General features: G+C 51.3%; 1 protein-coding gene across 3 annotated transcripts in view; it reads right to left on the reverse strand.

Moving 5' to 3' along the window:
• Nucleotides 1-10,984: 10,984 nt before the first annotated feature.
• Nucleotides 10,985-14,989, reverse strand: part of C4H6orf106 (chromosome 4 C6orf106 homolog) — a 113,829-nt gene continuing 109,824 nt past the window's right edge. For all 3 annotated transcript variants that reach the window (XM_025382107.1, XM_025382105.1, XM_025382108.1), the window contains one exon: nt 10,985-14,311. In XM_025382107.1, the coding sequence (XP_025237892.1) occupies nt 14,276-14,311 (36 nt within the window). In that variant the 3' untranslated portion in view covers nt 10,985-14,275. The remainder of the gene's footprint in view (nt 14,312-14,989) is intronic.

Genomic DNA, 14,989 nt, shown 5'->3' on the forward strand with positions numbered 1-14,989 from the left:
GAAGGAGAATTCAGGGAGCCGGCCAGCGTCCTTTCTTCCTCAGCACCCTGGGCGTCTTTCTCCACCAAGAAGGATGCTCAGGGCATAGCGGCTGTGCCCTGGTGGTGAAAGGGTTGCTTGTCCCACATCATCGGTTTGGGGTTAGGGCTGGTTTCCCTCCAAGCCCAGGCAGCTGCCCGGAGGGCCTGTCCTGGGCACGGAATGTTGAGGGGGGGCCCTACCTGCCTTCCCCAGTAGATCTTGGAGTTTACCACTCATCTGCACACCCAGGGCCCACCCAGACCACTAGGGAAAACTGTGAAGGGGGCCACAGTCCTGGACTTTTGGCATTTGCTGGGTCTCTGGACCCAGCAGCTCCTCTGAGAAATCCCGGTACTAGGGCAGGACTAGGGCAGGACTCCCCCACAGCCTAGGATCTCTCCTCCCTTCTCCAGGCCTGGGTGAGGCCCCAGGCTGAGGGCCTCGGTCCCTGACATCTGGAGTGTTCCATCGGAGCTGTGATCTGAGGGCTCCTCCCCTGCGCCGTGAGGGTCTACAGCCCTGGGTTCCGGGCCCCTTTCCTGAGGGCTGCCTTCAGTACACATTTCCCGAGTGCTGGCGGTGCGCCTGGTGCTCCCTAGACACCTGCTTTCTCTCTCCCACGCTAAGCTGTTCATCTTCTTGGCACCAACAGCCTGAAACGATCTTTAGGTTTGGTCTGTGTGCTGCCTGTCTCTCCCCCCTCAGAATGTCAGCACCCTGGGGGCAGGGACTAGGCCTGGCTTGTTCGCTGTTGTCTCCAGCTGTGGGCAGTGCTGCCCCTCAAGTCAGCTTCCCAGAGAATCCACACTTGCTTCCGGTCCCTGCTGAGTGGGGGGTGGGGGCGGTAGCAAGGCCCCACCCCTCCGCCCCCCTCTGAGGGATACAATGCGTTGGTGTTCTGAGTTCTCCACCCTCCTCCTTTTTCCTGAGCAACCCCAGCAGGTTAGATAATGAGCTGCCGGCTCCTTACCTAGCTGGGGTGGGTTGAGGGTGGAAGGCCCCAGAGGTGGAGAAAACACCATGAGTTTTGTTTTTGTTTGTTTGTTTGTTTGAGACGGAGTCTGGAGTCTCGCTCTGTTGCCCAGGCTGGAGTGCAATGGCGCGAACTCAGCTCATTGCAACCTCCATCTCCCGGTTTGAAGCTATTCTACCTCATCCTCCCGAGTAGCTGGGATTACAGGCATGCACCACCAAGGCTGGCTAATTTTGTATTTTTAGTAGAGATGGGGTTTCTCCATATTGGTCAGGCTGGTCATGAACTCCCGACCTCAGGCGATCCACCCGCCTTGGCCTCCCAAAGTGCTGGGATTACAGGCGTGAGCCACGGTGCCCGGCCAGCATGCAGGTTTTTTTTTCACCAGAAACACATGCACTTTATTGAATGCCATTGTAGAAAAATGTGTGAGGATAAAGGGCTGACACAGGACTGGGCTCCAGGGCAGGGCAAGGAATGGAAGGTGGAGTATGTGGGATTCAGGTCATGGGCAAAGCTCCTGGCCTGGATGATGCCTCCTGATCGATCGATAGGCTTGGAAGATCAACACTGGTGAGGAGGTCCACAATCAGGGCCCTGTTGTTCAGGCACTTGGCGGTGGAGGCATAGGCCTGGGCCCCAGTCAGGCCGCCAACCATCTTCCTGTCCCTAGACTTCACGGAGTAAGCGAATGCTATGAAGCCCAGGCAGCAGGGGTTCATGAAGAGGGGGTTGAACAGGGACCAGGTGACACGGTCGGGCACGGAGGTCTCGCTGCGGATGTGGATCATGGTGGACAGCGGGGATCAGGTTGTGGGGCGCCCTCAGCACAGCCACCTCGTGCTCCTCCTTGAGCACCTCAGAGTTGGGGGGCTGGCCGTTGCTGACAGGGGAGAAGAACGTTTGGACAGTGTGGTTCGTGGTGTCCAGCGAAGACCTGCGGTGGTTCAGTTACTCGGATGGTTCTCAGTGGGCCCTCCCTTCCCCAGTAGTTTCGTTTTCTCAACAGTTTCCTCTTCGTGGCATTTGTCCAGCACGCAGTTTTTAAGATCAGAGATGGAAGAGTACAGCGCATGTGTAGGGAAGAGAGTGCTAGTTGCCTCCCCAGTATCTGTTTTCTTCTTCTGTTTTTAAAAATTATTTATTTTTTTAGAAATGGGGTCTTGCTCCATTACTCAGGCTGGAGTGCAGTGGCACCATCATGGCTCACTGCAGCCTCTTAATTCCTGGGCTCCAGTGAGCCTCCCGCCTCAGCCTCCTGAGTAGCTGGTACTACAGGCATGTGTCATCCCGTCCCGCTAATTTTTAAATTTTTATTAGGGATGAGGTCTTGCTATGTTGCCCACGCTGGTCTCAAACTCCTGGATTCCAGTGATCCTTCCTCCTCAGCCTCCCAAATGCTAGGATTACAGGTGTCAGCCACCACACCCGGCCTCCTTTTATGGACATAATGATGACAGCATTTCTTGCAGATAGAAGGAACAAGTAGCCAAGTTCTGGCCCATGGGATATACATGAAAGTCATCAGGTAGGGATTCTAAGGCAGTTCCTTACAAAGGGGGCTGATTCAGTCTTTCTTCTGTGTCTGGAATGGGGATGTGATGTCTGGAGCTGCAGTAGCTGTCTTAAGGATGGAAGCCAGCCCTGTACATATCCTCAGACTTTACTTCTAATGAGGGAAAAATAAATCCCTATCTTGTCTAAGCCACTATCACTCAGGACCATGCTACTTGCAGCTGAATGCAATTCCCAAGTGACTCAAGAGGGTCTGTCAATATCTCCTTCTTTGCCCTCTCCTTTGCCAAGATAGTCTTAGGTGACCATTTCTCCTTGAGAGGCTTCTGAGAAGCAAACTGAACAAAGGGAAGGGAAGTGGCTGAGATATGGAGCCAACCCTGAGAGGAGGTCCAGAGTACTTAGGAGACAGGTCCTCCAGAGATGACCCAGGCTTCCCACTTAAGTGTCCAGGAAGGGTAGAGGGACCCCAGACTCAGCTCTCATCCACTATTCCCCTCAAAAATAAGTTTGCAGGTGAACATGTAACATACGAGGCACAATTAGATCTCCAGTAATGTTACTTATCCTCCCAAGTACACACAGCCAATATTTGAAAATGCTTGATTGGGCATGGTGGCTCATGCCTGTAATTCCAGCACTTTGGCAGGCTGAGGCAGGTGGATCACCCGAGGTCAGGAGTTTGAGACCAGTCTGGCCAACATGGCAAAACGCGGTCTCTACTAAAAATACAAAAATTAGCTGGGTGTGGTGGCACAAGCCTGTAATCCCAGTTACTTGGGAGGCTGAGGCAGGAGAATCACTTGAACCCGGGAGGCAGAGGTTGCAGTGAGCCAAGATCGTGCCATTGCACTCCAGCCTGGGTGACAGAGCATGACTCCAGCTCAAAAAAAAAAAAAAAAAAGAAAAGAAAAGAAAAAAGAAAATGCTCAAATGTCCATAAACCATGCCAGAGTTTTCCTTATTGCCACCCTTGGGTTAGAGCCCTGGACTGAGGCTGTGATGGCCCTGGGGTGAGGGTGATCAGGCCAGAGGCATTACTATGGAACTGTCACGCCCTGTGACCAGACTACAGAAGTGGTCTGTGGCTCCCTATCTCTGGGGAGGGATGGCCACAGAGGCTCCCCCACTGGTAAGGACAGGCCTGCGAGGACAGAGAGGGCTCAGGTGGACAGGGAAGCTCTTTACCTAAACCTCACATCATGTAGGTGAAGAGACAGCCCAGAGAGGGCGAATGGCTCCTTCAAAGTCACACAGCACTAAAGGCAGGACAGGTGCCAGAATGTGTACAAAATCCATAGTTGGCATCTGAATACAATGGACACCTATTTTGCTTTGTTCCGGCTGTTCTTGCCTGAAATGCTCTTCTCCCAGATATCCACAATGATCGCTACCCTCGGCTGCTTCACACACCACCTCAAACATCACCTTCTCAGTGAGGACCTCCCTGACCTCTCATTTAAAGTTGCACTCCTGGCCAGATGTGGTGGCTCACTCCTGTAATCCCAGCACTTTGGGAGGCCGAGGTGGGAGGACTGCTTGAGGCTAAGAGCTGAAGAGCTATCTGGCCAACATAGTGAGAACTCAACTCTGTTTTTATTTTTTTAATTTTATTATTTTTTGAGACGGAGTCTTACTCTAATGTCCAGGTTGCAGTGCAGTGGCGCAATCTCAGCTCACTGCAACCTCCGCCTCCTGGGTTCAAGCGATTCTCCTGCCTCAGCCTCCTGAGTAGCTAGAATTAAAGGTGCGTGCCATCATGCTCAGCTAATTTTGTTATTTTTAGTAGAGATGGGGTTTCACCATGTTGGGCAGGCTGGTCTTGAACTCTTGACCTCAAATGATCTGCCCACCTTGGCCTCCCAAAGTGCTGGGATTACAGGCATGAGCCACCATGACCAGCCCCTGACTCTATTTTTTTAAAAGGTAAAATAAATAATTAAAGTTGCACTCCCAACTCCCCTTTTCTTATCTCCTCCTGTTTCTCCCTAACATCTTTCGTCACCTGATTCACCATGGTTTACTGAACATCAGCTCCATGCTGCAGGGATTTTTTTTTTGTCTGTTTCACTGCTGTATCCCCAGCACCTAGTGCACTACTGGGAACAAGGCAGGTTAAGTCCTCAATATATATTTATTAACAGAACAAATAAATATCAACCTTCGCCAATAGCGTTACCACAGGTGAAAGGCACAACGAAAATGCTTGAGTGGCTTCTTCTAGTGCAGAAGTGTCCCTGAACGCATAAACCATCCCCATGGACACACTGTGCTCTGTGTGCCCGTCGAGTCCTGTATCCGCTGCCCCAGAACAGGAGCTGCAACCCCTGAGCTCACAGACCTTGCTGATCCTTTATGAACCAATATGCACCCTCAGAAGGGCACAGTTGACAAAACGGGTGCTGCTGTTAGGTTTCTATTCATTGTCAAATACTCAAAAGTAGCTATGAATTCTAAAAGAAAATCTGCTTAGAGAGGAACTGGCAAGACATCTTTGCTCAGGAGTGAGGCCTATAAGGAAAAATGGAATATCCCGCTCTAAAAACTATAAACAAGCCTTGTGTGAAAATGCTTTGTGATGTGCTGTTTCCTATCACAGAATGGAACCTGTGTTTTGATTCCAAGGTTCGCAACACTCTACAAAGCTTAAATTTTCTCTGCTGCTTTCTTTGTAGAAAAAACAAAGGTTGCTTTTCCAAGTCTTTGTGATCGTGGCCCTCTATTACTGTGAGGTATTTACTGGATATTTATGTTATATAGTGGTCTGAAGTCAGAGAGTTTCAGTCTGGCCACTTAGTGGGTGACCACGGGGCTGAGCATCAGTTTTTCTAACCTAATAAATGGGAATAACCGTGGTACTTACCTTATCAGAATAACAGCTCCTCTTGTGTGAGCTGTTGACCAGGAGGGCACACTCAGGAGCTGCTGGGGCTCTGGCATGCTCTAGATGCTCTAGATCTTGACCTGGGCAATGGTTATGCAGGGCGTGCATAGGAGAGAAGTCATCACGCTGAGCCTGTAAGTTCTGTGTTCTTTACTGTATGTAAATTATACCTCAATCACAAGGAAAAATTAGTTCTTACTTCTGGAGGTTGTGAAGATGGAATAGAAAGAATGTAAACTATGCCTGACTTATGGAAAAAGAGTTTTAAAATGACTCTACAGTGTTAATGTGTGAATGTGTAAGCTTGTGTGTGGTTGGTGTGAGATTATGTGACCCTGTGGGTGTGATGTGTCTGCGTATGAACTAAGGTAACGGTAATGAGTGTGCACCTGGGTGTCAGTATGTGGATGCACATGTATTGCATGTGCCTATGTCCCCATGTGAGCAGTGCACGGAACTGCACAGGTATGCTGGATTACATGCTTGTGAATGGTTGTGTGCACGTGCAGGTAATGTGGAGGCTTCTGTGCTCTGAATCCACATGTTCTACACAAGACAGAGCCTGAATCTCAAGACAGTGGCTCTAGGACCCAGCTGTGCTCCTTACATGAAGTAAAGTAGGGACTGGCTAGCAGCAGGGTGTGTTCCTCGCCTCCCCCTCACCTAGAAGGAAGCAGGAGACTGAAGGCCTGGATAAAGGTTCCCAGCGCCCCCTCCCCTCCCACAGCTGCAAACTCCTCAAAGATGCAAATCACCCTCTCCTCCATGCAAACCAGTCCTGAGAGCCAAGGGTGCTTCCCCTCAGGCCCAACCACCACCACTATGATTGGACCCCACTGGACCCTGGCTGCCCAGCCTGGGGATGGGAGCCAGCTGGAGTCGGTTCCTGTTTCCCAACCAGTCACTGATGTTTTTCCCCCTGGGGTGCCTTGGTTCTCCCTGCTGGCTCAGGTGTTGTAGAGAAAGCCTGGGCTAGGAGTGGTCCACACAGACTGTGGGACTCTGGGGAAGGTAGTGCTGTCTCATCTTTGGGGATGCTCTCAATGGCGACTACCATCCCAAAGCACTGGGGCAAAGCCTGGCTCTCCCAGACCCTCCTGCCTGGCATATTCGTTGTGGGCCTCACTCACAGGACCCTTAGCCTGGATTCCCTATTGGTGCTCACTTTTCCCATCTCCTAGGTCCTATCTCCCCATCAGAAACATGTTTCTTCATCAGCCCTGGATGACGTACATCACAGGACCCAGCAGGGGTTCAACACAGAGATTCCCTCCCAACCCACCCTGACAACTCCTGCAAACCCACCACCTCTCTGCAGGCATCCCCGACCCCAAGCTTTCAGTGGCCAGATCTCGGCTCACTGCAAGCTCCGCCTCCCGGGTTCCCGCCATTCTCCTGCCTCAGCCTCCCGAGTAGCTGGAACTATAGGCGCCGCCACCTCGCCCGGCTAGTTTTTTGTATTTTTTAGTAGAGATGGGGTTTCACCGTGTTAGCCAGGATGGTCTCGATCTCCTGACCTCGTGATCCGCCCGTCTCGGCCTCCCAAAGTGCTGGGATTACAGGCTTGAGCCACCGCGCCCGGCCGGATGGTTTTAATTCTTATGACACTTCTGGGGTAGAAACTATCCTCATTTTACAGATTAGGACATTGAAGTTCTGAAGCCTACATATACTGACCACAGTCACATGGCTGATAAACAGCAGAGCCTAGATTCAGACTGAAGCTCACCGACCTGGGTGGAGGACAGAGGCAACACTCGTCCTTGAGGGGTGGGAATTTGGGAAATCCTTGCAGGGGAGGCCAGGCCAGGGCAGTGTTCATCCTTTCCAGGTGAGGTCTGGGCCCCATGGCACCCTCTGCTGGCCATAAACACACCCCCACACCAGCTGAGGCGGCCACGTTCCTAGCACCCCAAGGACCACTCATGCTCCCACAACGTGGATCAGCAGCCACAGCCTGAGACAAGGATTTCCTCATAACTCGGCTGAAATTCCTCCCTGGCCCTTGCTGTGTCCCACTGCCCCATGACTGAGGTGGGAATAAGGTGCAGAGGGGGATGCCTTGGCTGCTCAGAGGCACTGAGCCGTGGCACCCCAGCCCATCAGGGATCCAGGGTGTCTCGATTGTTGACCAGGGCGGGGGCTTGGTGCAGGTGAACATGGCCCCTGCAGGGCTTCTTTTCTTAGGCCCCAAGGCAGACACAGTCCCCCTCTTTTCTCAGGCTTCTCCCTCACAGCCCAGCAGGAGGAATTTCTAGGATTTGGCTCCAGGGCCCCAGACTGGAGCTTGGGAGGAAGGACCACAGGAATTAAACTAGGCCCTACTGGGGCTGTGGTTCCACTCCTCCCTGCCCTTGCAGCCTGGTTCCTGGGTGGGGTCACCCCTGGCCTGGACACCATCCATTCCCTCATCCACTCCATAACCGTCCGCTGTGACCAGCAGGGAGTGGGTGGGGGCACAAGAGTCTAAGGAAAAGGACAGAAGAGACGTCAACTGCAGTCAACAGAGCTCTGAGTCTGAGGAGAGGTCTTCTTGGTCAGAGAAGATCCTTGCAGAAGGAATTGGGGCAAAAAGTAGGCTTTGAGGGAGCAACAGATAAGGTCCAACGTTTCACTCCTTTGATAACCTCAACCAGTGCCGAGGTTTTAAATTCCATCTCGCTCTGAGGACTCCCCGACCCCGCCTCTAAGCTGCAGCCTTGTGTATCCACACTGCCAGCCCGGCCCCTTCCTTGAATGCCTGCTGAGCATCTCACACTGAACAAGTCCAAAAAGAATTCCTGATTTCTCCCCTCAAGTCTGCTCCCCATGTGGTCCTGCCTCTTAGCTAACAGTAACTTGTCAATCTAGTAAGTAGATCTTAGTTGCTTGGGCCCAAATCTCAGGGGTCGTTTCTCTCTCTCTCTGCTCCTCTACATCTAACCCATCAGCAAATACTGTTGGCTTCACTTTCAAAACGTAATGAGGATCCAACCACTTCTCACCTCCTTCGCTGTCACTCCCCAGGAACCACCTTACTAGTTTATTTGCACCTACCCTTTCCTCCACAGTTTATCCTCAACACAGCAGCTAGGGGGATTCCAGATGTACTCCTCCCTCTGCTCACAAACCTGCAATGGCTCCCATCTCACCCAGGATGAAAGCCACGGCCACTTCAGTCACCTCAAGACCCCACACAATCTGACCTCTTCAGCGCTCTGACCTCATCTCCTGGCCCTACCCAGGACCTCTGCACCTGCGGTGCTCTGCCTACTCCAGGTATTCATAAGGCTTAGTCTCTGCGTGTTAGGTAAGGCTTCCCCAACTGTCCTGTATGAAAGTTATCCTCTCTCCCTCATCAGAACTCCTATCCTTTTTCTCCACAGTACCTGTCACCTCCTGACATACTACATGTGTGTTCCTTGTGTGTCTACTCCAACTAGAACACAGCTCCATGACGGCAGGGTGTTTTCTTTTTTGGTTCCTGCTACATCCCAAGCACCTGGAATAGTGCCTAGCACATAAATGATGTTCAATAAGTGAATGAATTAACAAAGTGCCAAGGAGCAAGGGTGGCAGAGCTCTCCCAGGCTGGGCTGGGGCAATAACTGGGAAGCCCCTATTCTCCGAGGCACTGATCTCCTCTCGGCCTCTCCAGTACACTGCCCTCTCCCATCTTCCTGTAGGCTGTTTCCTCCAGCTCTGTCCCATCCTCCCATTCCTCAGGTCTCAGCTTCAGTGTCATGTCTTCAGAGACGTCTCCTAGACACCCTTGGACTAAGTTAAGGTCTACTCCATGCTCCCCAAGGCAGCTTTATTGCCACTTGTACAGGACTCCAGACACTTAGAGATGTTAGTTGCTCACAAACTGAGCACCAGGCTTATCTGCTCTTGATTGCCTCATCTGGACGGCTGTGGATTAAATTAGGTGATTCATATTCATAAACTGTTTAACAGGAATCGGCCAATAATGGTCAGGCAATATTGCCACAATTACAGTGGATACTCAGACATTTGTTGTTTGTGACAGAAGGGCAGCACACCAGAAATCATGATTAAGTCAAAAATCACAGCCTGAATCAACCCTGGGAAATGCTGGGGAACCACTGCTCACATTTTAAACATTACTGTTCCCGATGACTTCGGCTCCTTTAAGTCCTAATGGGCCTGGCCAACATATCCCTGGCTAGTATCCCACAGGCTGGGTGGATTTTGGGGTGTGGGGTGGGGGCTGGACCTCCCGTGTGGTTGGACCAGCAGCATCCATGAGAGCTTGCTAGAAATGCGGCATCTTGCTCCCTTCCCTAAGACCTGTTAAATCAGAATCCGCATTTTCACACATTCAAGATTGGAAAGCATTTCCCCAGATCACAGTGTCTCAGAACTAAGGGCTAAAAAGGATATATATAGGTATTTTTTAAGTTTCAGGTTCTGGTTTCTCTACTAATACATCTTCAGTCACGCTGACTGGCCAGAATCCATTCTCTGAACACTCTTGACCACCGAACTCACATATATTCTCTCCTATCTCTAAGCAGTCTTGCCTGCTCCTTCCCCATTTCCAAAATCTGGGGCTGCCACGAGTGCCCTCAGTACCTATCCTCTTGGCAACCAGACAGGGCTGGGCACCAGGTGACGTCAGGGAAATGGCTGGGTCACAGCAAGCAGGTGGCCTTCTCAGGAACCTGCGTGAGAAGAGCCTGAGGGAGGGACCTTCTCAGGAACAGGGTGGGAAGCACCCTGATACGGTCTGGGCTGAGGCACAGAGGAGACTTGAGAGTGCCTGTTTGCTCTGCCAGAAGGGCTGGGCCCAGACCACTGCAATTGCTTCCCTGCCATCTCCAGACTCAGCTGAGAGCCCCCTCCCTGTCACCCAGCCCCCGTGGGAATGGCTCAGGCCAGGAGCTACCATCAAACTAGCTCCTTTCTCCCAGGGCCTAGTGACTCCTTGACAGGTTACAGCCCCAAAGACAAACAGATTCTGCCAAGCAAATAACTGTTCAGCAGTGGAGGTGTTGGGGAAGGCCTAGGAGTGGGTCTGAAGTTGCCAGAAGACCCAGGTGAAGTGGGGGGTGGGCTCCCCTGCAGAGAACTAAACAGCTGTGGGCACCTGGAAGGAAGCAGGATGCAGGTACGCTGTCACGGGTGAGGGCACTCACCCCAGGGGTCTCTGGGCCAGTCTCCCAGGCTCTTTCACTCTGGGCTCTGTATCAGCGTGCTCCCTGAGAAAGAAGAGTCTTGCATTCAGGCCCATGGGGCAGGGAACCAAACAATGCTTGCTGGCTGATCAGTGCTAACTTGGCTGATACTTATTTGTGCTGGAGATACAGTAGTGATCAACAGAGGCATGGCACCCTGGTGACCTACAGGTCATTTGGCGGCAGGTGCCTTACCTTCCTGGTCACTGGGCACCAGAAAGCACAGGAGATCCCATTATAAACCCAGGACTAATTTCCCAAACATATGATGAACCTCAGCATCTCAGTTTTCCCATCTGCAAAAGGGAAAGGCCCAGAGGCCAAACAGTACCCATCACGGAGCCATTATGGGGCCACACAAGTTTACAGGAGGCTTGAGGGTTCAATAAAACTCACCAACACACATGAAAACAGTTTTTTTTTTTTTTTTTTTGGTGTGTGTGTTAATTTAATCATACAAATATTCATTTATACAATAAGGAAAAACCTCCTCATCTTTATCTCCTCCTAGGCACCATGAGGCCCCACCACAAACATCCAGCTAGCTTTCTACACACACCACTGTCCAGGTGGGAAGGGCAGCCACTGCTGCTCCTGCATTCACCCAAGGAAACAAAGGAAAAGTGCGGTGAGGCGGGGTGGGGTGGGGAATCAGCTTGCACTTCTGAGCCCTGGCAACCCTACCATCCTCTCCTGCTGGGCTCAGATTGAATTTGGGGAGGTATTTATTCTCATGCCCATTTCCCACCATGACCACCCTCAGGCCACACCAGCTGTTTGGTGAGGTTCTCTCCAGGCTGGAAGTAACTTTGATGGGCTTAAGGTTACAGCCAGTCCTTATGGGGGAGAGAAGGCTGACTGCTTCTTGTAGAAAAACGCCCCAAATTCAACTGTCCTCATGGCAAAAAGAAAAAAGGCATGCACACGTGCACATCCATCCACACACACACACCTCACTCCATGCACACTGACAGATTCTTCCCAAGTCTGAACCCCTCTGTCTCCCCAACTGGGTTCAGACACCTAACCATGGTGTCTGCCTCACCTCCTGGGTGCCACACGCAGGTGGTCCCGCCCAGAGGTGGCCTGCCACTTGGTGAAGATTCTAAGAGGAGCAGGGACTATTGGGGCTGAGAGGTAGCCACTACCACCCCACTAGGCAGGGGAGCAGAGAGGGGCTCTAGGCATTGCTCTGAACCCATACCAGTGAGGAGAAAGAGAATGAAAGCTACTGATACCCTCCCTGGGCTGGGGAAGCCATGGACCCCTCTGCCTGCACTCCATGACTTGCACTTACTCTGGCCCTCTGCAAGGAGCTCACCTCACCTCCAAGGATGTGCACATAAATGGTTTGTTCTTGGGAAGGGAGACAAGGTGCTTGGGACGTTTAACTTGCCAAGTGTGGTTGCCTAGAAGCAAGAGGAAGAGCAAGACGACTCTGGCAGACCCAGACCCACTGATGGTGGCCCATGAAGCCCCTGCTGGGAAACTGGGAAGGGGCACCCAGTGTTGGGCAGATGAGGAAGTCAGGAAAGCAGGGGTTGTGAAGCCTCCCACAATTCTGCCAGGGACAGTGGAGATGTGCTGCTTCAAGGCTTCTAAGCAGTAAGAACAGCTGGGCATGCATGGGGTCCAGGGAGGCAGTGTCTCAGGAGACTGGTACCAGCAGCAGCAGTCTGGGCCTAATGAGGCCCTCAGACAAAAAGCCATCCTGAGGCCTGTGGCGCGGGCACCTGGCAGAGACTTCCCTCTGCTCTGCTAGGGAATGGAACACTCCCATGCACACAGGAAGTAGGTGCTCCAGAGTAAGCTCTAGTCGAGTCCCAGACCCAGCTGCACCACGCTTCTCAGCAGGCTGGCTCCACCCACCCCCAGGGCTTCTCCAGTGGAATAAAGTTTATGCCCCCTTTTATTTTGGGGGGGAGTGGGGAGGTGAAGAGGGAATTTCACACAAGCTTTTCTCCCACAATCAAGCTTTAAAAAAACAACAGTCTCAGAAGAGGATGAGGAGGAACAAACAATACACATTTTTTGGAACTCAGACACCCAGACAGAAACAGGCAGGCAGACCCTCACCCACACCCAGGCTATATGACTCTTTGCAGCCACTCATCACCTGGTCTCCCTGCCTGTCTCATACCCTCACCTACCACCCAGCTGGATGGGGGTGTGGTAACAGGCAGGTGACCCTGCAACAGCACCCTGGATCCATATCCCTGGCTCTCAAACCAACTAAGACTTGAGGGAAGGAGGGGGGTGAGAAGAGAAGAGGGACTTTGCATATTCTTGTATCTTTGGCAGACAGCTGTTCTAGCCTGGTTCAAGCTTCCCATGGAGATATCCACATCTCAACCTGCTCAGAATCCACAGGATGCCAGGGGGGCCACCTGCCTGAGTGAGCAGCCAGCCAATCAGCCTCTTGCTTCAGCTGGGCTGCCACTTGCCCACCTCCCAGCCAATAACCTAGCATCCTGGCAGGGAGGCAGGGCTGTGGAGGTCCTCTCATTTCCATCTAAATGTGGTCTCCAAGATCAAGTAGTCAGTGGCTGGCCCTTCCCCATGACAAATTCCCCTTTTGGGGCTGTATTTTCCAACCTCTACAGCTCAGCCTCCACTAACAAGTTGTGAAAATATCACAGAGGACAACTGAAGGGAAACAGGGAAAGGAGTTGTGTGACAACAGAGAAGCATGGGCCACCTTCAAGCTTGCCTGCTGCACACCTGCTGGCGAGTTGCACCAACACCCGTGCGTGCACACGTGGTGCATACGTATAACCAGCACAGAGGCACTGTTCCCAGAGCAAATGGGAAGCTACTGCATGAAGAATCCAAAAGAGCAGTAAGCATGATGGCATTTCTCTCTGCCAAGAGAAACATGGAAGAAAAGCAATCTGAATTGTTACAAGGGTGTGCAGAAGGACACCTCTCGGGCTTAGAAAACCCCACGTCACCCGAGATCTATCCTCAAGGCTTCCTCTCCTGGCCACACAGGGAAGTTTGGTCTTCAGAGAGGTTCTGATGCTAACAAGCCACAGGGTTGATGAATACAAATGTCAAAGGTGTAAATCAACAGAAGATTAAGAGAAAAGAAGAGGAAAAGGGTGATAACTCATTGGCTGATGCCATTAAAAACAAATGGGGTCAGAGACTTCTGGAGTCATGTGGCACGGCAGATGTACTCCTGTAGCACTGATCCGCAGAGTCCTCAAACATGCCACGCCAACTTTTCACCTGAATCTCTTCCAGAGCAAGCACTATTCTATAAAGAATATGTTATCCCTTATTTAAAAAAAGAAAAGTGGGGAAAGAGGGAAAAAAATTAACATGTGCTCAAAACTACAACCTCTCTGTAGGCAAAATAATTTTTGTTTAAAAAGATGGCTTTTTTCCCCCATTTTAAACTTTTTCCCCCTTCCCGAGTGACCTAATGACTTGTTAGACTGATGCCTATAACAAAACCCAAAGTGGCTGCATGGATTTCTTCTTGGTAGCCTCAACACCATTCCTGTGATTCAGCATTCACACATGCATACTGAGTTTACTCAAAACTAGTCTGTTCTGCTTCTTCCTCTTCTTCCGGGATGAGAGGGGGTCAGAGCCAGGGGTCTGTGCGATGTGGTCTGCAATCCAGAGGAACCCCTTGCCCTAACCCCCCAAAGTCAGGCCTTCTGTCTTTTGTTAATTTTTCTTCTTGCTGACACCCGTTTAAGACTGGCCGAAGGGGTAAGGCCCATGGAGCCCCTGGAAGAGAGTGAAGATAGTCAGTGATGGTAGACATAGCAGTGCAACTTGACAACCAAACCAAGTGCAAGAATCTCTGGTTCCCAGTGAGTCACAAGGAAGCCCCAATTCACAGACAAGGCCTGAGGGCCTTTGCCATACAAAACCTCAGCATGTCAAAGATCAGTACATTTCAAGTTGCTAAGTTTCTCACTGAATCACACCATCCAAAGAGAGGGGACGGTAGAGAGATAATTCCCCAGTCTGATGGTAGATCAGTCAATGCCAACCTTCCTTCACCCAGGCCACAAAGCTTTCCTATTTTCTTCTTGACAAAAGTGTCTCAACCACTCTGCTAAAGATCCTTATATGCCATTCTATGCACCTTAACTTCAGATGTAAGGCTACTGCTAGCTAACAACACATATATCAGCAAAAACACAGAAACAGCAACTATTTATTTAGCACCTAGGTCCCAGGCACAGTACCAGGGGCTAATCCTACATTGCCTTTAATCCTCACCTCTGCCCTAAAAGCCAGGTGAGTATTATAACACCTGTTTCACTGATACCCATTTTACTGCAGAGACTAAGACTTGTTCAAGGTCATGTGGTTAGGCCAAGTGCGGTGGCTCATGCCTATAATCCCAGGACCTTGTAAGGCCAAGGTAGGAGGATCACTTGACCCCAGGAGCTCGAG

Source organism: Theropithecus gelada, chromosome 4 (genome assembly GCF_003255815.1).
Source record: "Theropithecus gelada isolate Dixy chromosome 4, Tgel_1.0, whole genome shotgun sequence".
Lineage (NCBI taxonomy): Eukaryota > Metazoa > Chordata > Mammalia > Primates > Cercopithecidae > Theropithecus > Theropithecus gelada.